The 24,196-nt window shown below is 37.2% G+C and overlaps 2 protein-coding genes across 7 annotated transcripts in view; one reads left to right on the forward strand and one right to left on the reverse strand.

Annotated features, from left to right (window-relative positions):
- slc30a9 (solute carrier family 30 member 9) overlaps positions 1 to 17,995 on the reverse strand; it is a 125,644-nt gene extending 107,649 nt beyond the window's left edge. Inside the window, exons 1-4 of one of the 6 annotated variants that reach the window (XM_088627698.1) lie at positions 17,800 to 17,994; positions 17,068 to 17,104; positions 16,587 to 16,725; positions 13,398 to 13,520 (exon numbers count right to left, since the gene is read on the reverse strand). In XM_088627698.1, the coding sequence (XP_088483824.1) occupies positions 13,398 to 13,488 (91 nt within the window). In that variant the 5' untranslated portion in view covers positions 13,489 to 13,520; positions 16,587 to 16,725; positions 17,068 to 17,104; positions 17,800 to 17,994. Of the gene's footprint in view, positions 1 to 13,397; positions 13,521 to 16,586; positions 16,868 to 17,067; positions 17,105 to 17,799 lie in introns of those variants that run through there. The other 5 variants (XM_088627690.1, XR_015935702.1, XM_088627706.1 and 2 more) reach the window with 5 other exon arrangements.
- Positions 17,996 to 18,021: 26 nt separating this feature from the next.
- On the forward strand, positions 18,022 to 22,963 carry LOC148677882 (uncharacterized). The gene is made up of 5 exons (XM_088627754.1): positions 18,022 to 18,147; positions 18,506 to 18,676; positions 20,480 to 20,579; positions 21,645 to 21,775; positions 22,474 to 22,963. Exons 1-5 carry the CDS (start codon positions 18,082 to 18,084, stop codon positions 22,750 to 22,752), a joined length of 747 nt encoding a protein of 248 aa, XP_088483880.1. The 5' UTR covers positions 18,022 to 18,081; the 3' UTR covers positions 22,753 to 22,963.
- Positions 22,964 to 24,196: the final 1,233 nt, after the last annotated feature.

Below are 24,196 nucleotides of genomic sequence, written 5' to 3' on the forward strand. Positions count from 1 at the left end.
GAGAATCCCATCGAGGCCTGGGGCAATTCCCAGATGGCAAACATTAACACAGGTAGGAGCAGATCCCAGTCCTTTTTTCCCCAGTTTGAGATACTTTCTTTAACATCTGTTTTAGAGTCTTATTAAACCTCTCCCAGAAGTCATCAGTCTGGAGGTGATAGACCAACGTCCTCAAAAAATTTTATTCTCAAAAGTTCTGCAACCTCCTGCATCAGCCGAGACATAAATGGTGTTCTCTAGTCGGTTAGGATTTCTTTAGGAAGTGTGACTCTAGTGAACAAATTTGCCATTTCCCTATTTTTGCTGACAGCCCTTCGAAGGGGTATAGCCTCTGGATACCGGAAGTCATAGTCAACAATGTCTAATATGTATTCGTGCCCCGGGTTGATTTAGGTAGGGGACCTAAGAGATCCATGGCAATACGGACAAAAGGCTCTTCAATAATGGGAAGGCAGTACAACAGTGTCCTGACCAGGTCTAGTGCAAGTGTTCACATTACTCCTATCCTGGAGTCCTTGCACTGGCTTCCGGTCAAATTCCGCGTAGACTTTAAAATCCTCATGCTCACCTATAAGGCTTTACATGGCTTGGCACCTCAATACCTGTCTGAACTTTTATCGCCCTACTCCCCACCTCGCAACCTCTGCTCTTCAAATTCTGCCCTCCTTACTGTCCCCCAAGCCCGTCTACATTGTATGGGCGACAGGGCCTTCTCCTGATATGCCCCCAAGCTCTAGAACTCTTTGCCCAAGGATATCAGAGAGTCACCTTCTCTAAACTCCTTCAACTCCAGACTCAAAACCTTCTTCTTCAGAAAAGCCTTTACTTAACTGGTTCCATTCTTCACCCCTCTGCTCTTCTTAATACCACCTTCCACGGTCTCCTCTATTGTTATTGTTGTATTGCTGTAATTATAATTGTGTCCTATCTTGTGAAATCTTATTATTTATTGTTGTTGTCTTCTTATTTATTGTTATTGTCATCCTGTAAATCGCTTTGAGAATTCACCTTTAAAGGCGCTATATAAAATAAAGTTTATTATTATTATTATTATTATTATTATTATTATTATTATAACAGTGCATGTTAGTGGAGTTTTGGGAAATTAAGCTGACAGTCAGGACAATTTGTGCAACATCACCCGACATCAGCGCATATGCCCAGCCAAAAGAACCTTTTTCAGATGCGTTCGCACATCTTGTCTGCCCCGAGATGTCCTCCCAGCAGAACCGAATGAGCCAGTCGAAGTATGAACTGTCGGTGCTTCATTTGGACTAAAAGCTTATCCCAGTTCCGCCCATTACATTGGTATAGGAGGTCATTCTTGATGATGAAGGAATCTGAGTACTTCTGGTGGCTTTCAACAGGTTTCTCTTTTCCACCGTGTTTAGACAGTGTGCAGATGACCTCTGTTTTTACCCTTTTCCCCTCAGTGGCCTCTCATGTTTTTAAACACATGCTTTCACGGAGGTGTGGCAAGGCAAAAAGTTCTTTAAATCGGGGAATGTTCTTTGTGAGAATATGTGGATGCAGCATATGTTTCCGTAGGCAGACTTTCAAGCATGCTTTGGTGTAACTTCTGCTCCCCATGGATACAGCCAATGGTGAATGTGTCGGTGTTCCTCAACCTGGTTAGGCGGGATTACCTCTGGGGACATGAGACCCAGTGCACTCTCAGAGTCCACTAGGACTTGCGGTGAGCGCCCATTCAGGAGTATTGTTTCTAACAGAGGGGCGCGGTCAACTAGAAGACAGCCTCCGAGTTGTTCTGTCAGGAAGGTATGGACGATGTTAACAGTCCATCCGCAAGTCTTTGGAGAGGCATTGTTCTTCCTCGCTTCCCTCCATTGCACATCTTGAACAACTTGGCAGGCACTGTGCCTCCCTGGAGCTACGTCGCGGAAAGAGAGATGGCCATCCTGGGCTTTCATTTCCGCCTTACTGCCTTCCTGATGGGTTCCCCGACAGATAGCAGAGGCCACCTCTTTTTCTTTGGCGATGTTCACCACAGCAAGATGTCTCTCTAAAGTCGTCCACGGTCTCTGGGTCGCTTTGGGCACTGTTTGCTGTATTGCAGGGGATAGATTGGCGGTGGTGGAGGGGAGACCCTATTACCTGTAAAAGCGCTTTGAGTGGAGTGTCCAGAAAAGTGCTATATAAGTGTAAGCAATTATTATTATAATAGATGTCTAAAGTACATACAGATGCAGCCATTCAAAATGCGCGGGCGATACCACATTATTTTGCGGTGCGCCTTACGCGGTCTACTGCGAGTTACCGTAAATTCTCCTATAATACCGCAATTAAAATAATAATATCCGGAATTTCCGCAAGGTGGAGCTAATAAAGCTCAACCTCTCATGTTTGAGCTGTCGCCATCAAAGTCTTTAACGAAGATATTACTAATAGTATTAATAATGAATGACCTTGGACAAGCTGTAAGTGTAAACTCAAAGTATTGCCCTGGTCCACATTCTTTTTTTCATTGACCGTCTTTGTAAAAGTAACACCACAGCATTTCGCAATCACGCATTTGTTTCCAATCATGCAAAGTACAGTAATTTTTGAGAATCGATTCACCATGCCTTTCACATGCTCATAAAAGAGATTGATTTAGGAACATAAACATATTACCGTATGCAAACTGTACTGTATACAGTATGTATATGTATATTTAATGTCTTAACTGTGCCCATTTTAAGTATTGAATATTTATATGGCATTTTACCACTGAAGGGAAGTCTTAGTACCTGAGCATAAAAAGAATAGGAGCATACTGTAACGCGTGTGAAGGCCATAAACGATATTAATTGTGGAACTTAAACATACAGTATATGGCTGGTCTCGGTACTTTAAAGAAAACATACACACCAGTATTCCATTTCTCTCTAAACACTTTAAGCATCGAAGTCTTTAACTAATGTGATACCGGAGTCAACAAGCATACTTTCAGAATTTGATTAAAAGGGAATATAATATGGAATCGCGTATCTAAAGAAATTAATAACGATATAATTATATTTATGTACCGCAACACAAGAATAGCACACGCTGTAGATTGTCTGTTGCAACGTAAATTGCAAAAATGCACTTGGGATCTGTCCAAGCCCTACTTTGTCAGGCATTTTCTTTTACTGCAACGGACATAAAAACTCCCTTGCTTTCAACAGAGCGTTTCATAATTTCTAACTACGAAAATTATTTAAACTGCGACACTTATCATTCAACCAGAGCTCGAAATATCACAAGGATCCCCAAGAGCACAGCAAAGACTGTATTAAAAGAATTGCGTATCTAAAGAAATTATTAAGATATAATTATATTCGTGTACTGCGACAGGGCTGTGTAGGGCTGTTTCTAGAGTCTTCATGTGACTCTATTCAAAAGTAGGCTGGGCAAACGATTTTTATTTTTTTTAAAAAGAAATAAAAAATGAGATATAATGATGTGTTCCTGCTTAACTTAGACATTGCACGACTTTAAAACCTATAAAAACAGGTTTAGAGAGTTAAAAACCAGTTTTTATGCGCGAAAAATGGGTGATTTTTCTTCCTCGTGATCAGCTCAGAATCTTTGTGTACGCTGTAAGGTTTTTACTTCTTAATTAAACGTTTAAAATACACGAATTTCATAAAGACAACACACGTTTCGAAGAGAAAAAATCCCATTGTCTCTTCCTGCTGTGTGAAACTGATCAGCAGGTCTTTTTTTCCCCCAATCAGAGGCTCTGAAAATAGCGTACTGCCCACTGCACTCCGTCAGAGAGGAGCGCGGCACCGAGAGAGGGAGGAGGCGCGGAGCTCAGCAGTACAGAACGAACGTTCTGCTGCCTGGAGCGCTTATGGCAGCAATCGCGTTTGCATTTATAACTTAGTTTTTAAAATTAATCAAGCAATATGAAGCATCTCTTTTTACTTTAAAGTCACTTAATTATCATTAAGCACAGCTTTCTCACCACTTAGACTACTTTTTGATACCATCCTTAGACAAAGCAGAAACTTGTTGTTCTGTCTAATGACATGAGAAGTGGAAAGATTACAGATTTTAATCGTCTTTAATTTTGTTACGTTATACATTTTAGAAACGTTTCATCCATACAAACACCACAAAACTATTCTCGATTGTATTTCTGAATAGTATGTTACACTTAGTTCACTGTTTTAAATACAGCTAATTAAGAAAGTTAGGTGTTAGCATAAACTATTAGCAATCAATAATATTAAATTTAGCACTGTAATAAGTTGTTGCACTTTCCCCCGCATCTTGTAAAAATATATTTTCATTGTTCAAATATACATTAAGCCTGACTATCATATAATAAGTTAAATACAAAACTAAAGAAAAAATAGGGTTAAATATAATTCAAAATATTTTACTAACAATGTTAACTGTTTATGAATAATAAAATGTATTAACTAAGGAGTAGGATGGCACAGTTGTTAGTATGTTTTTTGTTTTGTTTCTTTTTCATAAATACAACAGTAGTACCTGATGTCTCAGTGGCTTTCAAAATTAAATTATGCATGCAAACCTGTGAACTAGAAAGATAACTAAGATATCCATCCATTTATAATGGTGGCGAAGTGGTGAGCATTACTATCTTGCAGCACTGGGGTCCTAGGTTCAATTCCTGCCATCCTGTGTGTGTGAGGTTTACATGTTCTCTCTGGGTTACATGGTTTTTCTCCATATGTGTGATATGACTCCCTCTCGCACTCCAAAACATACTGGTAAGTTCATTGGTTTATGGGAAAACTGGCCCTGGTGTGTGTGTGTTTGTGTCTGTCTGTCCTGTGATGGACTGGCGCTATGTGCAGGGTGTATTCTGCCTTGTGTCCGTTGCTTACTGGGATAGGCTCCAAATCCTCTGTACTGGATAAAGAGATTAGAAATGGATGGAAGTAAAGGCACTGTGTGGATGGAACTATACAGTGTTAGAAACCCACAATGAAATGGCAGCATCTCACTGAGAATAAAATATTTTATAGTGCTGGCTTAAGGAAACAGCCTTTCCACCTCTCTTGCACATCAGTATCCACACCTAGTTATTTAAACAAATTGCCTCTAATTATAAACATCTTAATATGCTGGCTCTGTGGATCCGCATCAGCTATGTTTGCCCATTCCTTCAATTCATGTGCATCCAACACACAGTTCAATGCTAGCAACTACACAAAATCTAAAATACAATCCTCATTTCAGTATCTATGTAAACATACAATCAGTTAACTTCATCATCTTCATCAAAAGTATGCCTAACCCCATTAGGAAGTGTTCTTGTTATCAGTGTATTTCTCAGCTATCCCAAAATTATCTTCTTCTTACCACCATCTCTAGTCTTTTATCCTGCAATAACTCAGCCAACACTTAAATCTCCAAAAGCTGCTTGTGTTAATTTCTTGAAATCACAAATATCATGTGTAAATACTGGCCATGTAATACTCTGCGTTGTGGAATAATAGTTTATTTTAAAGGGAACTAGAGAAACTAAGAACTAGAGAAATCAAGAAAGGCTTTTTTTTCTAGAATTAATAAATGCACATCCTGTTCACTGGGGAAATTAAATCCACACTGAGCAATCTTCAATATGTTCAGAATATGACAGCGAGAATCCTATCAGGGATGCATTACACCTGTTTTCAAGTCCTTGCACTGGTTACCTATCAGGTTTCGAGTCAACTTCAAAATCCTTATCCTCATTCAGTACCTACAGTATATGGCTTATTATCTGTCTACTCCCCACCTTTGTCCGTCTGACTCTGGTCTTCTAGCTGTCCTCAAGAACATCTACATTCTGTGGGTGACAGGGTCTTCTCTAGCTGCACCCCAGAGCTCTCAATTTGTATTCCCAGTGATATCAGTCACGTACCCTGAGTGCACTTAAATCTAACCTCAGAACCTTTCTTTTCAGAAGACTTAGTGTCTGTATCTGCTTCATTTTCTAATTTTGGTAGCACCTCTAACTGCTTGTCTTTCTTATATGTATTTACTTTGTGATCTGTGGTCCTTTTATCTGTATTTTTTACACCTCTAGCACTTTAACGTCCTGAATTTTCATTTGCATTAATTTGTAGAATGAATTTGAGTTTTAGCCTTAAAAAGTTTTCACTATCTTTTGTTCCTTGTCCTACAACTGTTATTATTGATCACCGAATTATTTTACTTGACATGACTTCATTCAGCCTTTCCTGAACGTCTATGACAGGCAGAGAGAGTGCTGTTTCTGGTGCGATCTTTTGCAGCTGACATTTCACTGTTTTAAACAAACAAGAAATTAGATTGCTCATAAATCAGTTATTCTATATAAACACAGCGTAATTGCCCTCCGAAAATCCTCTTTTTCTTGTTCGTTTTAGAGACCTTGATCGAAACTGATTTTAGATGTCAGAAAGGATTTATTTTCTCTGTATTTCCTACATTGCTTTGTCGAGATTTTAACTTTATATCTAGGCTCAGATTTCAACTATAAATCGTACAGTAATTAACAGCAGTAAATACTGATGTTTTGCGCCCTTTTAACACAAAAATATATGTTTTGTAGCTAGGATTAACTTTATTTCGTACGCGTAGCTACTGCGATTCGGACACAGAACAGTTAAAGATGGCGGCAAATCAGACACCCGGGGGGGGGGGTGGGGGGGTGGCGTCTTCTCGCCTCCATAACTAAAATGCCAAATAGGAGTGGCTTAAGCGACATACACAGTCGTGTAACTGAATGTTTGAGGTAGCCTATCGTGTAAATTTCGCTTTGTTGCTGATAGGTTAAGCTTTCGAAACTCTGCCCCAAAGTCATGTGACTGATTTTTCGCCCTGTTTCGTTGGTTAAATGCAATGATCACAAGCACCACCATGGTAACTGGGATGTGTAGTTTTTAATTCCGTTTGAATTATAACTGTATGTACTGTCTTCATATTTGGCCAGGGCTTTAAAGAGAAGGCGCGCCAAAAAATTTTGGTGCCATCATCTCCGCTTTAAAGGTACCCCCGTGCTGGAAGAATTTGACCTCGGAACATTTGCCCAGCGTATCAAAAGCCATTTAGCAAAGAGGGGATGAGAAGAGTGACAAACTAGTATACTTTAGATCTTTTTTTCTGAACCGGGGAAAATCTGATCATGTTTCTCTATAACAATAATAAAAAACATTGCCACACCCGGACTGTTAAACCAACGCATTAGCACTTCAAAGCCCATTGAGGAGCCGGGCGCAATAATTGTTTTGTCCCTTGATTTACTGATCTGCATTAATTACAGAAATCGAGTTCCTGCTCTTTGCAGACGACCTGGTCCTGCTGTCGCCCACAGAACAGAGGCTGCGGCAGAACCTGGCACTGCTGGAGCATCACTGTCAGACCTGGGCGCTGACAGTCAATCTGGACAAGACCAGAGTTATGGTTTTCCAAAAGAATATTAAAGTATTGGCTTTAGTATTAGCCATACAGAATATTAAACTGCCCCTTTCCATTCAGCGGATGTATGAGCCGCTGTGTCCTATCTTTTGACAGTTGCTGTTGTGAATGTCTGTAGAGTGTATCTTATTTTTAGTACTATATTTTTATATTATATTCCCTATTAATCAAACTCTAAGAGCACTCTGTCAAAGTGCAATGAAATACAATATTGTTGTTGTTGCTGTTATTGTTGTTTTTATCCTGTAAAGCGTTTTGAGAAGCCACCTTTAAAGGCGATATATAAAAGCGCTGATTCTTATGGAATGTGTTCCACCGGGGAACAAGTATAACCTTGTTCATGCACAAACAGTGGCATGTTACATTATTAATTTGGGTGTCTCCTCTTGCCAGAAAGCTCTAAATTGCATTTTGAGTGCGGTTTTTGACTTTTTTTAAATTGCAACCCGTAAATAAAGCTGATACTGTTTAGACTTATATTAGGACTATATACTTTGTGAAAAGTGATAGTCTTTTAACCTTTTCTGTGAATTCACTTGTTATCTAACAAATGCATACTTTTAGAATTTGATTAACAGGGAATATAAGATGGAATTGCGTATCTAAACAAATTAATAACGATATAATTATATTCATGTACTGTCTGGCGGAATAAACTGAAGAGGTTAGTTAATGCGACACGGAATTACTTTCCACCCCCTCTACATTCTCAGAGTAGAACAGACTAACCTTCTAATGAAAGACGGTCAACCCCCCACGGACAGGAAAAGTGCCCACAGGCACTTAAACTTAATATGGTCAGTAACAGCACGTACAAACATTTCCGAAATAACCACATGTAAGACTCTGATGCTTAAAATGTTTAGGGAGAAAGTGGAATACTGGTGTGTATTTTTTCTTTGAACTACCAATACCAGCCATATACAGTCTGTAACGTAGGGATTTCTATATGTCTTTATTTAGTGGTTACATTAGTGACAAAGGCTACACTTTTAGCTTCAGTAACGCGTATATATCTCCCCTTTTTATAAAACGACATGGTTGAAAACTGTTCCAGAGCCACTGTTGTTTCATCAGTGAAAAGTACATCATGAAATGCCTCTCCCTGTTCAATCCACTGGAAAAAAGAAAAGGAGCATAAAGTGTCTGATGGTCATAAACGATATTCATTTAGGAACAGCATCAGAGATATGTTTTTAACTGAACTAAATCGGAGAGAATACCATAGTGTGTTTTTTTTTTTACTACCTGGCGGAAACTGGCTTCCATAAGAATCAGTACGGCTCAGAGATTAAATATAACTTCACCCGCACCAAACAAATGTATATTTCTAAATATCACAACATGATCGAATTTAAGTCATTTTAATAACCATGAATACTCACCTAGGCGATACAATATAAACATTTATATTGATTTAAATCGCGTTTTGATTTAAATCGCAAACGCATGTTTAAATATATGTGTTTTTTTATTCACAATCAGACAAATGCAACATAAATTGATATCTTTGTCTTCTAAGTATCTTAATAAACTTTCAGCATAGCTTTCTCCCCGTTTAGATTTATTTTTCTTGGGATCAAACGTGGAAAGATTAGATTGTAATCGTTTTTTTTAAATACATTTTAGAAAAGTGTAATCTATACTAAAAAGCTGTACACCACCTGCTATAAAGATACATATTGTGATACTTTCGGGTTCGCATAGGATAGACAAGAACTCAGACTTGCGGAGTTAAAGCAAGTTAAAGCCTTGATTTTATATATCACCTTTAAAAGTGGCATCTCAAAGCAAAGTAAATACCCAACACTGATTGTACCCATCTGTCATGCTAATAAAGCACCTTGAATTGAATTGAGAAAGAGAGATTTAAACTGCGACACTTATCATTCAACCAGAGCTCAAAATATCACAAGGATCTCAAGAGCACAGCAAAGACTGTATTAAAAGTATACTAGTGACAAACTAGTATACTTTAGATATTTTTTTTCTGAACCGGGGAAAATCTGATCATGTTTCTCTATAACAATAATAAAAAACATTATTTTACATATCACCTTTATGTGATATCACCTTAAGGACAGCACATACAAGGGTTAATTGCACAATGGGCCACGCAAAGAAATTTAAAATAGTCTTCTTTAGGTGTGAGGGCAGGAGTGGATCGCAGAAGGCATAATCAGCAAATTAGGAAAACAAAGAACAGGACAGGCGAGACGTTTAACCAGAGAGCGAGTGATCAGAAAAAGGAACAGCTGTTCCGCCCAGGTTTAACGCTCTCTCTCTGCTGAATGAATAAAAGCATTTTATTAAAAACGCGGTTGCGTTTGTCTGGGTATTTACTTTGTAATCTGTGGTTTACATCTACTGTATTGCTTTGAGATGCCACTTTTAAAGGTGATATGTAAAATGAAGTTTTTTATTATTGTTATAGAGAAACATGATCAGATTTTCCCTGGTTCAGAAAAAAGACGATTAAAATCTGTAATTTTTCCACTTGTATGTCATCAGAAAATACAAGAAGTTTCTGCTTTGTGTAAGGATGGTATCAAAAAGTAATCTAAGTGGTGAGAAAGCTGTGCTCCTCAAAGCGCTTTACAGGATAAAAACTATAAGAACAATAGTGTTAGGCTGGGCAAACGATTTTTTTATAGAAATACAAAATGAGATATAATGATGCGTTCCGGCTTAGACATTAACGAGTACAACCCCCCTCTCTGCGGGAGTGCTGGCTGTGACGAATTAAACCGGTTTCACAGGTATTTTCAAAGTAGAAGGGGGCGAGATTTCCAGCGAAAGACACCTCCCCTCATCCAAAAGTACAGTACTTACTAGTTAAGAAAGCTAGGCTCCTCGATGAAATCGCTTTAACATGCTAATGTGTTGGTGTAACAGTCCGGGCGTGGCAAGCTTCTAATGTCAACTCGACTCGATTGGAAGACAATGAACATATTCTAGCCCTAAATGAATTAATAGCCAACATGGTTTACATAAAATACATTTTTCCCAAGAAAGTTTATAATAATACGATCTATAGTTGAAATCTGAGCCTAAATAAAAAGAAAAATCATTTTCAGAGAGCAATTACGCTGTGTTTATGTAGAATAAGTGATTGGGTTTATGAGCAATCTAATTACTTATTCGTTTAAAACGCTATATAAAATAAAGTTTAATATTAATTTGCTAGACAGAGCGGTGAACATTATTATGCATAAGACAAAGATAACGATCCTGATCAGTTTAGAAATCTGTGTACGCTGTAAGGTTTTTTCTTCTTAAACTTTTAAAATACACGTTTCGAATAGAAAGAAATCCTCTTCCTGGAAAAGTATGTACGTATAGCAAACCAGCACGTCTTTTTTCTACAATCAGAGGGGTGTCAGATGGTGTCAGCCAATCACCATTCTGAAGCCCTACCATAATCTCTGGTATGGGGAGACCCCAGAATTCTGTCCCATAGTTTAGACAGATGATAGATACTTTTATTGATCCCGTGAGGGAAATCGTAAAAGAAAATGCCTGATGAACTAGGGATTGGAAAGTTTCCAAGTGCTTGTACAATCGATGGAAATGTTCAAATAAATGCGCAAAAGAAATAAACAAAATAATCATTTATTTCTTTATCATATTGGCTAGCTAATGTCCTCTCTTTGCTAGTTAGTGGCTGTGTTTCTGCGTTGGGTAGCAACAGGTGACTGTTCTAAGGCGGAAGATGTAAACAGCTTAATTTTCGTGTTAAATAATTTTTTTAAATTAAAATTCATTCTATACAGCAATCGCATATTTGGGTACCGTTTCATAAAACGTTCTTGCTTAAAATGTTTAGGGAGAAATGGAAGACTGGTGTGTATTTTTTCTTTAAACTACCAAGACCAGCCATACACAGTACAGTTTACGTACATACAGTAATGTTTATGTTCCTAAATTAATATCGTTTATGACCTTCAAATGCATTATGCTCCTCTTCTTTTCATGCTCAGCTACTAAAAGTTCCCTTTAGTGGTAAAATTCCATATAAATATTAAAAACTAAGCGGATTAAAATGTGCACAGTAAAGACATTAAATGATTAAATCTTTTCACTACCAACCAATGCACCACGAGTGCCCCTGTCGGTCATTTTGGCCAGCCAATCACTTACCGCGGTGCCCTCCGGTGCCCCGCGGTGGCTTGTGGGTAGGTTACCGTACCGCGGGTTTGTACCGCACATTTTGAATGGCTGCATCTGTATGTAATACATGTGTTTTACTACCTTGTTCTGGGAGGTAAATGAGGTCGAACATCCCCGGGCGTGGGTCATGAACTAAATGGGGCTAAAATCTCAGTGGCAGTGCTGTCCAAGTCATAATACGCCTTCTGAGCTTTGCCAAATAGGAAAGGGGTAACTATGCTGGCCCCCAGGTTGCAAACCCACTGGAGCCGTTCTACCGTTCTCTCTAATGCTTGTAGGTATTCCTCCATATTGCCTTCAGGAATAATTTTCTGTACCTGTACCGGTGCCGTGTGCCCGGCTTTAGGAGGGGAGGCTATAATTTTTGGGGGGAGAGGGGAGCTGCTAGTTACGTCTGTCCTCCTTTCTCCATTGCAATAAAGAAATCTCCAGCTTGATTTACCAGAGTCATGTGGAAAAGAGTCTGAAAAGAGTCTAACAGAATATACTGTAACTATTGGGTGCTATTTACTGGCCACTAATTGCAGGACTAATCTTTCTACAGCTGGCCTGCCATAACCAAAGCACCATTTGCTTTTTGTTACTTCACTCTATTTTGGCAAGGAAATTAAAATCTACATTAAAAACCAGATGCCTTTTGTGCATAGCTCCCTGCAAATCAAAATCAGAAATGCGAAATGTATCTACAACCTGTGTGGGTCACTTTGTATTTATCAATTTTAAACTACATTTGCTAAGTGTCTATGTCTGTGCTAATTTATTAATTTATACCCTATTTTATATCAATTACAAATTTAACTAGTTAAGTAACTACATCAGTGTCTAAATTATTGATTGAATGAATAGGTCAGGAAGTGCATCTAGCTTAAAACAAATTCCTGTGGTACACTGTTGCTTGCTTCTTCACAGCCTCTTGTGACTCTTTAAATGAGTTTACATAATCAGTTTGTGATCTAAATGCATACACTACTTTGGACTGCTGTAGCTTTTAATTTGAGGGTCAACCTTTTACGACTTTTTTTCTGGAAATATAAATATATCACAACGTATACCCCAATACATTCTACTATATTCGTCAACTGTCACTGTTTGTTCAATAATTCTAGCAAATTAGACAAGACCTTCCCTTTCTAAATCCATTTTGGCAGTTTGTGAAAATGCTATTAGTTTTACACTATTAGTATCACATAAGTATCACATATATTTTTTAAATGGACATTGTAGTTTCATTGTAGTTTTTCTACTTTCCTCATGCTAAATGTATAATGTAAGTGAATATTCATTTACTCAAATATAATTGGTAATTAGCTAATGGTTGTCATATTATATCATTATAAGACTAAAAAACACACAAATACCAGGCTCACTCTAATAATACAGAAGATGCTTCCTCACTTTATGCCTGCCAGGCACGAGTCTCTTACTGACACAGAGCCTGACATATTAAACCAAAGATCCAAAATATTAGTGGAGATGTCAAGTTTTCTTACATTTTCTCCCACTATTTAAATATCAGCTTCCAAATACCACTTACTAGCAGTACCAAGTCCTTAATGAAACAAAGATCCAAGTTATGAAATATAGATGCAGATCCAATACATCCCGCTTTTAATTCTGTTGACAGTACATTGCAGTACATTGCTTTCATATGAAGGCTGCTTATTTCAATAGGGTAGGGGCATTTAACATGTGGCCACACTTTTCATCATTTTGTACGGGCTGTTTGCCCTTCAAAATGTGAACTTTTCATAATAAGGATCAAATCAACCAGAAAGATCAAAATACTAATGGATATGTTCAGAAAGCAAAGAAAAACACACCATGGCAAGGCTGGCAGATTCGAGTGGCATGCTGCTGCAAATAGAACTGACAGAATACATGCCACTGTCTCCGGGCAAGACCTGGAAACATCCTCACTAGGCTTAGGGGGAGAAGGGCTGATCCTACAGGAGAAAGGAAAACAACAAAGATTTTATTCAAAAGAGTGTCATGGTCCTTGGAAGGTCAGTATGTCTGCTGGTTTTCAAAGTCTCTTCCTTAAAAACAGAAACACATGAAGAGGTACAAGATGCTAAAATGGTCCAGTTAAATTGGTAACCCACTGTTGCAGTTCATGAAGACCTTAGCTGGAATGAAAACCTGTGGATACAATGACCATCCAGTATTAGACAACCCTGGGTTACTCTGTAGGCCAAAGTTTCGGTGACATGCAGAACTTATACTTTCCACAATTCGCAGGTCCTACAGGACTCTTATTCTTTTTCACTTAAATTCCTCATTGTTTAATTGTACTAATGACTTATCTTCCATGTTTTTATCTGAGGAATTCTTTATGAGTTTAAAACCCCTCACCAGCTCTTGTGGACTGGTGTAGGAAACTCCTGCTGTACAGGTTGTGCTTGACTGATGTACAACGACATTTGCACAAATGTGGTTATCTGCTTTTTATTTTAAGAAAAAAAACAGCATAAATAAATTCAATTTAAGGGTTCTCAAGTAAATATGAAGTTATGCAGCATTTAAAAACAGCTTTAATTATATTAACTTAAAAAAAGCACTGGTTTACTTTCCTCCACAGATTCACAAAAGGTAAAAGAAGGGAAGTTTACCCACAACAAGTAACCAAGCTATACCTAGTGTGATAAAGTTTATGCTCAAAACATTCAAACAAATTCAGGCATTTAAAGGCAATAATTAAAGTCTGAATCATTTAATAAATGTGCTACAAAACCTCATTACAATATTGCACACTTTCAATGCTTTAGCAACTTTTTCAGAAAAAAAGATTTTAGGCTCTGATCACCAATAGGTTAAAAGAGCTTAAAATGGAGGAAAGCCAAACAAGCAAAATTATTTTCAAGTGAATGCCCCAAAGCATGTAGTTTTCAATAACTTCCATGCAGTCAGGAATGTTATGTTAATAAGTTTAAATTTAATTGGAGCTGACTGTTGCCAGTAGGCAACAGCGTCTTGCTTTGAGTTTGATTTGTTCACTATTGTTTTCAACTTCTCACCATTGCACACTGTATGATAAGTTAGCCATGGAAAAAAATGGTCATTCTCCCCCCCACCACCCCATGGAAATGTTTCACAGTTTTACTGAGAGTAACACCAAATCAGTATACAGTATTTAAAATATAAAAAAAATGTTTTCAGAGTCACTAAACCATGTGATGACACCAATGCACTCAGTACCAGACATCCAAGACAGCCAGTACTTTTAATCGGTGAATCCTGCAAGATGACAAGAGTTTCTGGCAGAGCCCTACACAGCAATATGCCAAAACCATGTGACCAACCTCATACCTTAAACACTTAACACTTTCAAAAAGGGATCAAGAGGGAAATTACTTTTTATCTGTTATGGGAACTTAAAATCCACATTCATCCTTTTCAATTACTGTGTAATACAACAAAAAGAACTAGATGTTAGCTTTGCACATTATTTAAAAATACAAGCTTATTACCGTTGTTTTTTTACTATTCAAAAGAGCCTATTTTGCATGGAGGCACACTGTCAGCTCAATTATAAAAGAATCAAACTGTAAATTGGAAAAACCCAATGTTCTCTTACACCGATGGAGAACTGTAATTCCCCAGCCCATTCATGTTGTTCCCTGCTACTCCTCCACAGGAAACTTACATTTATGTTGACCTCACTATATTGATAGTGAGAAGAAGGCTCCATAACCAAAACTTTATCTCTTTTTCTTTTCAGCTTGGAATAAACCTTTACCTGTTCCTCTAGAGCTTAGTATCCTATGTTCTAAAGGGTAAGCATCCTTACTATAGTCATTAATATTGAAATATTTCTCCCTTCTGATTTACTAGACATTCGTTTTCTAGTAATACTAGAATGGTATGATGAATGATGTTACTGGTGATAACTCTCCATAATAGCTAGCATATGACTACAATATATGCGTGAGCGATTTACCACCCAAAATGTTACAGTAAGGCTACAATCGAGGACGTAATCAGTGCTGTTTTTAAAACAGAACGACATAATCAAAAGCAGATTGATGGTTAATATCTCAGAATAAACATTAATAACATACGTATGTTATTCAGTAAGGGCTCCGAACTCCAGAGCAGAGCGTGTTTTTCTGTAATGACGGGTACTCTCGGGATTGCCAATGTACAAGAGAATGTGTTTACAAACCCTTATCAATTTAAATAAAGAATTCAATAAAATTTAAATACATCATCAGCTGTTGCTTGCCGTTCTAAAATCTCAGTGTAGTAACAGGATCATATAACCACTCTGGTATCGACAGCTTATTAGACGGATGATATAGCTTTTATTATTTAGCTCGGAGTATGTTTCTGGGATAGCTGTTCATAAGAAGAGTTTTAAATTTACTTTAAGATATCTACAAACACACGGTTGTGCTGCTGTACACTACTGTCCTAGATCGGAATTATTATCCAGGTGTAGTGATAAAAGAGACATAAAAATATCTATCGGCCATCAACACAATTATTTATAGGTATCCTATACTATAGCTATCAGGACAGTTTCGCATTAACCACATCACTTCTCGCTCAAAAGATGCTCCATGATCAAAGCGTGTAAATACCCATCACTGCCTGCAACCACATTCAAGCATACTGAACATTTAACATGTAACATCACTTTATTAGCCCTATACAATCTCTTGCATTAGGAATTCGTCTTTTCCGCATACCCCAGCTTGCTCTCCATGAGACACGCAGACATGGAGAAGAAGGTCAGAGCGCAGGGTCAGCCATTGTAGCAGCTGGGGTTAAGGGCTTTGCTCAGGGGCCCAACAGAGTAGGATTCCTCTGCCGGCTGCGGGATCTGAACCGGCAACCTTCCAGCCACAGGCGCAGATCCTTAGTCACAGAGCACCGCTCCGCAGAACATAATGTTCCAGCTGATCAAGCTCAAATAGTAATTAAAGTCTAATTCCAAATTAAATATATATATATATGTTAATACAGCCAAGAGTGTACCAATAATACAGAAAATACATCGCAAACCTTACCCGTGTAAGAAAACTCTGATCTTCATAACTCACTCCATCCTCCGTCACTGTCGCAAACAGAGGCAGATGATCACGACACACAGGCTTATGGAAGTCTGCGCGGAGTCTACACAGACCAAGTTAGACGTCTGCTTAATCTCTGCCGGAAAAACGTCACCGAGTCATAAATTCACAGGGTATCAAGTCTGCACAACGGATCTGCTTCTTAAAAGATGTTGCGCTGGAGCTGACCCGAATTCTAAGCAATCGAAATGTGGTGACTAACGAAGAGGTGCCTCAGTATCTGGATATAATCCTCATTATTCCTGCTGGCGCCACCTAGGCAGGAGGTGTGAAACGCTTACAAATTCCACTATTCCATCCAATCATTTTATAACTGCTTCTTCCAATTTAGTGGCTCGGCAAACAACGGGCGCAAGGTGGTGTTCACAGACACAGACAAGAATACAGTCACACGAGTGACTGAAGTCAATTAACTTACCAGTATATTTGTGGACAGTGGAAAGAAACCGGAGCACCTGGAGGAAACCCAAGTGAATACTGGGAGAACATACAAACTCCACGCAGATAGCATCTGGAATTGAACCCAAGACCCCAACACTGCACGGTACCAATGCTAAGTGTATGTGAATTCCTTGCAATTACACATTAATTTGAATTAACTGAAGGAGTGGTACGAAGTAGTGATACAATTATTTACAAAAACATAATCACGTGCGTTATTGTAAATGCATGTAATCTATACAAATATATTGTAAAGTAATCTACATAATTGATACACGTGCCAATTTTAACCTTTAATAAAGAACAATTATTTTGTTCTTTGGGGCGATGTGTGCAAAAGTTAAATGATCTATAAGCACATTTGTGCAATGCACCACTGCATGCAAGCTGCACAATGGAATGATTCCAATTCAACAGGGAGGTGACACAAAAAGTATACAATTTATTATGTTCACATAACAGATAAAGGACAGACTCCAATCTCGTGAGAAAGAGTAATAATACTGCACAAAAGCAACATGCTTTCACAGACAACATATTTAGAAATGCAAATATATATGCAAAGTAATATTTAAATTACTGTGTGCCCACATATTAGCGTATTGGTCCACATTCACAATATGTAATTCATTTTTTAATAATTCAGATATTCTAAATCAGAACCCCCTTCAGTTTGTTTTTAGTATAACAACAGATTAATCCTACATACCGTAATAAGTACGTGATCAACTGTTCTCCAGCTTTGTTCCGTAGGATTTTTTCATTACAGCTTTGGATGATCGAGAGACAATACCATACCAGCTAGTATCAAGTACTCATTTTATCACGGAATTCCGTAGTAAATCAGAAAGCTCATTGCAATCGACCCTGGGACATTACAAGAAGGCTGGACGAAGCCCAGGGGGTGTGTCCTGCGTGTTGTACTGTGAGTGGTCGACAAAGGAACCTTGAACTAGGAAATAGAATTTGCTTGGCGTTTGGAAAAGCAAAGATGGCTTGTTCTGGTAATATTGCAAAGCGTATGTGTAGTCTTAACCTTCGCCAGTTTTATCAGTTTGTAAGTGAATTTACATTTCTTTTAATTCAACTGGGCAAAATTGTTTACATATTTTAGTAGATGCAGTACATTGAGCGAAAGATCTATCCATACTGTTGTTTTACTACAGTTTGAGGTCTGTCGTGCGTAATTGTATCGTAATATATGTACAATTTATTTCACATGTGGTGTACAAGTAATTTGTAGATGTTTTAGGAATTACGGTTCAAATATCTAAAGACACTGGAGATTTCCAATGAATTTTGAGTCTCAGAAAATCAATCAATTCTTTGCACATACCTTTAAACGTACTGTATGGAATAATAAAAAGCGAGTAATTTGTAGGAAGATAAGAAGCTATATTTATCTTTTGTTTTAGTCGTTATCCAAACACCTAGTTCAGTGGCACTGGACAAGCGGGATCGGTTCGGCTGTAACTCGAAAGACGTACTGCCCTGGTCCCCCAAAGTCCATCGGGCGGTACCCTATTCCGTATAAGAAGGATCTTCCTTATGACATAGTGGAGCTAATGGAAGAGGTGGAGACAAAGGTAATAGTGCCCCCTTTGTAACAGTAAATGTATGATTTTTATTAATTAAACAGTAAAACCAATACAGGACAGTTTTGAATTGAATTTTGACCGCGCTGCCATGTACGGACATGTGTTTAAGTTGTATGCTGTGTTCATATTTGTGTACAATTTTCTGTGTTTTTTTTTATAAAGTTTAATTCAATAATGACACTGAAGAATTAAATGTAATCTGTGTTTAGGTTCTTAGGCTTAGAGAAATTTGGGTTAACCCACTTGGCTGAAGTCTAGACCCCTGGCAATAGGATGAGGAAATAAGTATCCCCAGGCAAGGGGAGTGAGGAGTTACCAAGGGGTATCTGTAAAGGTGGAGGGATGAGTGAAGCCAAATGTGAAGAAAAAGGGATTTGCATATTACAGTATATATATAGTTATAAAGTATTCCAGGAATGATTGTGATTTAGGTGAAAATCTGGGACAAAAGGCTTGATTGTCATTTCCTTAATTAGGTTAAATTCAATTTTTGTAAAAATATGAATTTCCAAGTTACGTAGCAGATAAAGAAGTACTGGGTATTCTTTATACTCAGGATTATTATGGTAGTCAAGTGCAAATGAACATTCTTGCATCCAGAATGTTCAGGTGTTTATGTAGACCAGTTAATGTCCTCATTCAGACAATGTGGAAAAGTTATAAAAATGTAACAATATCTAGATATACAGTGTAGAACTTAAGTCAGAAGAAGCCATGTTCAAAATATTTTCAAATACATGTTTTATATTTATGGTTTGGTAGGACATTCAACATAGCATATGCAGGTTCAGTCAGCACATTACAATATGACATTGCACAAAAATATGTTAACTCCTGAAGTGAAGACAGAAGGACCTAATGTCTTTAGTTATGCAGAGTGGACAGTACAAAGAGATGCAATACAAGCATCTGAAATCATGAAAAGCATTTACTAAGTTAATGAAGACAATTCTTTTAGAATCAGTAGAGACCCAAGAATCTGAGGGAACAGGTGAAAAAGACAAGCATATACTGGGAGGTATAAAAATTTCAGATTTCAAAGTGGGTACCTGAACATGCTGCCAAGCCAGGATATTGAATTAAATTAAAATTCAAAGGGCAGTGTTGAGATCCCTGGAATACTCCCCAACTATGAAGAAAATAAGCAAATGACTCTTCTCATCTCAACCCTTTTTATTTCTAAATAGTTTAAAAAAATAAAATAACTGGGCACTCAGCTCTTGAACGAGATTTCAGACAAAACATCATCTTACTATCAACTTCAGTTCTCTTACTATTAAAAACAATATCTTTCTGTCTTTAATATATGTCTTTTCTCATCACAGCACTCACTTAGTATATTTGCTCCAGGAGAGTCACAAAAAAACAAAATGATGAGACTTCATCTGATATTTGCAGAATTTCTTCTATCACAATTTCCCTACTAAGAGCAATTATTTTGGGGGGTTTATAGCTCTGTTTGAATACACTAGCCAAATTGCATCTGTGAGATCTGGGAAGTCTTTTCAGAAGTTTTTTTTATCCACTAAAATGGTTGAATATAATAATAAGCACCAGCCAGTAAAGTCAGTGAGCCCATTTTTTATTACATTTTATGTTCTCTGTGAAATAGTACATATTTAAGTTATCTGCTTATAATAATTGTGATAGTTGAGACAAGGAAAAAAGAAAAAACACCCCCAGTTTTACTCATGTACACACAAAGTAAAAGTTTAATGAGCAGGAGTGTAAAAAATGTTCTTTTAATATTTAATTTCACCTCTAATTGATGGTTTTCTTCTACCTTTCTAGAGTGGATTTTTGCCAAATGTGTTCAAAGTACTCTCTCACCGTCCAGCTGAATTTAAGGCATTCTTTGCTTACTATAATGCTCTGATGAATAAAGAAACAGGTACTGTAGGCAAGCTGCTTTTTTGCTTGTTTTAATCAGAGAGAACTCTTGCTACCTGCCTAATTGTTCTTCTTTTTTCCACCAGTCCATTTTCTACCACTTCATCCAATTCAGGGCCACAGGGGAGCCAGAGCCTATCCCAGCAAGTAACAAGCACAAGTGGGATACATCCTGAATGGGATGCCAGTCCATTACAGGGCAGACACCTAGACACAGACACACACTCGCACCAGGGCCAATTTTCCCAGAAGCCAATTAACCTACCAATATGTCATTAGACTGTGGTAGGAAACTGGAGTGGCTGGAGTAACTTACACAAACCTGGGGAGAACATACAGAGTCCACACAGATTGTATTCCGGGTCTGGAATTGAGCCCTGACCCGCACACTGCAAGTCAGTTATGATAACATCTGCACCACTATAATGCTCTTTCTCATTTTTGTTTGATATTAATATGACTTTCATAGTTAAATTCAAATTGTGGACTACAGCAAAGCTTATTTTTAAACAGTAGGGTTACCTTATGTTATAGTAAAGTTAGATGTAATATAGGTAACTGTTTGATTTAAGATTACCAAGCCATACAAACAGATGTAAAAACAGTAAATGTATAAACCTTTCTAGCTATCTTTGGCTTAAGCATGGAAGCAGTTCAATCAGTTTGCTACAGAATGTATGCAGATTTTTTAAAAACATTTAGCAGTCTTGACACAAAATCTTAACACAAGATTAGTTAAGTGGTCAGTTAAGATAAAATCGTATTCATGCACTTGTTAAAACTGGATATAGCATCTTAAATAAACATCTTTTTTTTTCTTTGATAGTTCTTAGATATTATTTTCAGATAGACTTACTTAAAATGTTTTCCATATTTATGCAGTAGTTCATAGAGGCATTCCTTTGTGTGGGCTATCCATGAATAAATGTAACTATTTTACAGATTAGAAATAAATGATATATCTGCAATATATGCTATATATTCCAAAAAATAAATCCCTTATCTTAATTTATGGTAAATTGGAATATTCCTGTAGAATTCATAACATCTGAATCTTGTTTTTTAGGCCATCTTACCAAAGAAGACAGAGAACTGATAGTGGTAGCCACAAGCATTAACAACAGGTGCCTGTATTGTGTGATTTCTCATAGTGCTCTGCATCGCATCTACTCTAAAAATCCAACTTTGGCAGACCAGGTAACTCATTGAGGAAAGTTCTCTGCGTGGGTTAAAGTGGTGATGGAGTTTGATGGCAATTTTAGTAATTTTGTTCATACAATGGAAATCACAGTTTCATTACATTTCATTACAACTATCTATTGCTCTGTTGTTACAAAAAACAGCCTATGAAGTCAAATATCAAATGATGATGAAGTCCAGATGGTTTTAGCAGTAAAAAATATTAACAACAAGTACGAAACTGAGTCATTAAGAAAGTCCTTTCTAGAGACATGGAAGGTAAAATCTAAATAATTTATCTCTGTCTTCAGCATATGTCTCCATTTTTTTTAAATGTCGTGCCTTGCAAACGCAGACCTTTGCACAGAATCTGTAGAAAGACTTGAAAACTGCTGTCCATAAGAAATCCCCAAAGCCTATTGAGAGAGCTTGAGCAAATCTGCCAAGAAGAATGGACACAACTTGCTTCAAGTCTCTGTGTAGAGCTGGGGGAGACATACCCAAATAGACTTGGCAGCTGTCCAAGGTGCTTCCACCAAATATTAAATTTATTGGTCTGAATACTTATACTCAAGTGACTATTCAAGTTTCATTTTCTTTAGTTTTTGCTGACACTGTAATTTACTCTTAAAGTCTTCAGTCTTCAAACATTTAGTATTTTTCTTTAGTAGGAGAACTTTTCTATATCTTAACAGTTTTTATTTTTACTTTTGAAGGTCATTGTAAACTATGAGATGGCTGAACTGCAGGCCCGAGAGAGAGTAATGTTGGACTTTGCCTTGGCTGTCAGCCGTTGTGATAACATCACTGAAGAGCACTTCCAGAATCTGGAAGACCATGGTTTTGACCGTGAGGATGCTTGGGACATTGCAGCTATCGCAGCCTTCTTTTCCATGTCAAACCGCATTGCACACTTTACTGACATGCACCCTAATTATGAGTTCTACAGCATGGGTCGAATGCCTAGAGAAAAAGACAAGGATCATGAAAAATGAATTTTCTAATTTGTGTTCATTCATTTAAAAGGTACAAAGACAATTTTGGGCATTGTCTGTTTGGTTTCGCATAGTACAGAAATGTGACGGAGATCAACTTTGCTAGATCTGTTAGTTAGCAAAAGAAATGTATGCTTTCCTTTGTTCAAAAGAACATTAAATGCATGGAAGGAAATAACATAATGTGATTTGTTCAGTATTCTACATTTTTTTAAATAAATCATTGCTTCACATCCATTACACTTCAAAGGTCAAAAAGCATCTTTACCAGTGTGTTAAAGTATGCAACATCAGTAGGATGCATGGGGACCACCCATGCTAGAGGCAGGTTTACGTCAGCCACATGGAATGAACATGCAGCAGAAGCTTACTTTTTGATATCTAAAGAGCAACAAAAATATACTTTTTAAGAATGGAGTTTGTAATTGTGACACAACCAAAAACATAATAATAATGCATCTCCAACACTTGAAGTTTTTGTATCTTTTTACTACAGATTGTGTAATTCACAATGAAATGACCTCTGTCACTAGAGATGTGTGTTACTGGTACAAACATCCAGAGTTATGGTTTGCATATCAAATACTATCTTTAGAAGCTATTGATGTGTCTGTAGCACTTGGTTCTTAAATTCATATTAGGTTATTTAATTCAATAGTTGTTTGCACACTCTTACAATATATTTAGATTCTTAAGTGCTAATAATGTTAGCATGAATTAAAACATTTTAAAGGAACATTGAGGAGTCTTTGGCCCACTAATGTGAAAATACTTTATTGTACAATGGTCGTTAAATATTCGTTTCAAATATTTTTATTTCTATGGATGACTTATTTGTAGGTCCAGTTGTGATTGATGTTGTTAATTGGGGATCATGACACAAAAGTCCTTTTACAAAATAACATTTTGTCTCTTCACAGATTGTAACTTCATTCGTGTAATGTTTTCATGTACAACATAAGTTCACCTGTTCAGTAAGAAAAATTGACAGGAAATTAAACATCTTGGAAGTATTGTAATATCACCATTAGCTAAATCAACTTTGGCCAGGTTCATTTCCAGATTCAAGTTTTTGCAGTTTAAAAATTTAAACTGAATAGGATTTAGCTGTCAAACTCACTGTTCATGTTACATACTAGATACAGCTCCATAACAGCATTAGTGCAATTCAAATAAAGTGACATAGGATTTAAGTGTCATATCACTGTTACAATCCATTATTCAGTGTTGTCAGAGTGAAAAAAAAGACTGTTCCAATAAAATGAAAAAATGACAAATTTCCAATAAAATAAAAAGTTTTATTTTGAAACAAAGAAATTTCAAATCATGTACTTGTATGAAGATATTAAAATTCAACAGCTGCACCATAGAATATTACAATTACAAAGCAATCTATCCATATAGATATTGATGTCTCGGCAACTGAATAAAAATATCCAAAAAT

Source organism: Lepisosteus platostomus, chromosome 1 (genome assembly GCF_059453375.1).
Source record: "Lepisosteus platostomus isolate fLepPlt1 chromosome 1, fLepPlt1.hap1, whole genome shotgun sequence".
In the NCBI taxonomy this organism is placed as follows: Eukaryota; Metazoa; Chordata; class Actinopteri; order Semionotiformes; family Lepisosteidae; genus Lepisosteus; species Lepisosteus platostomus.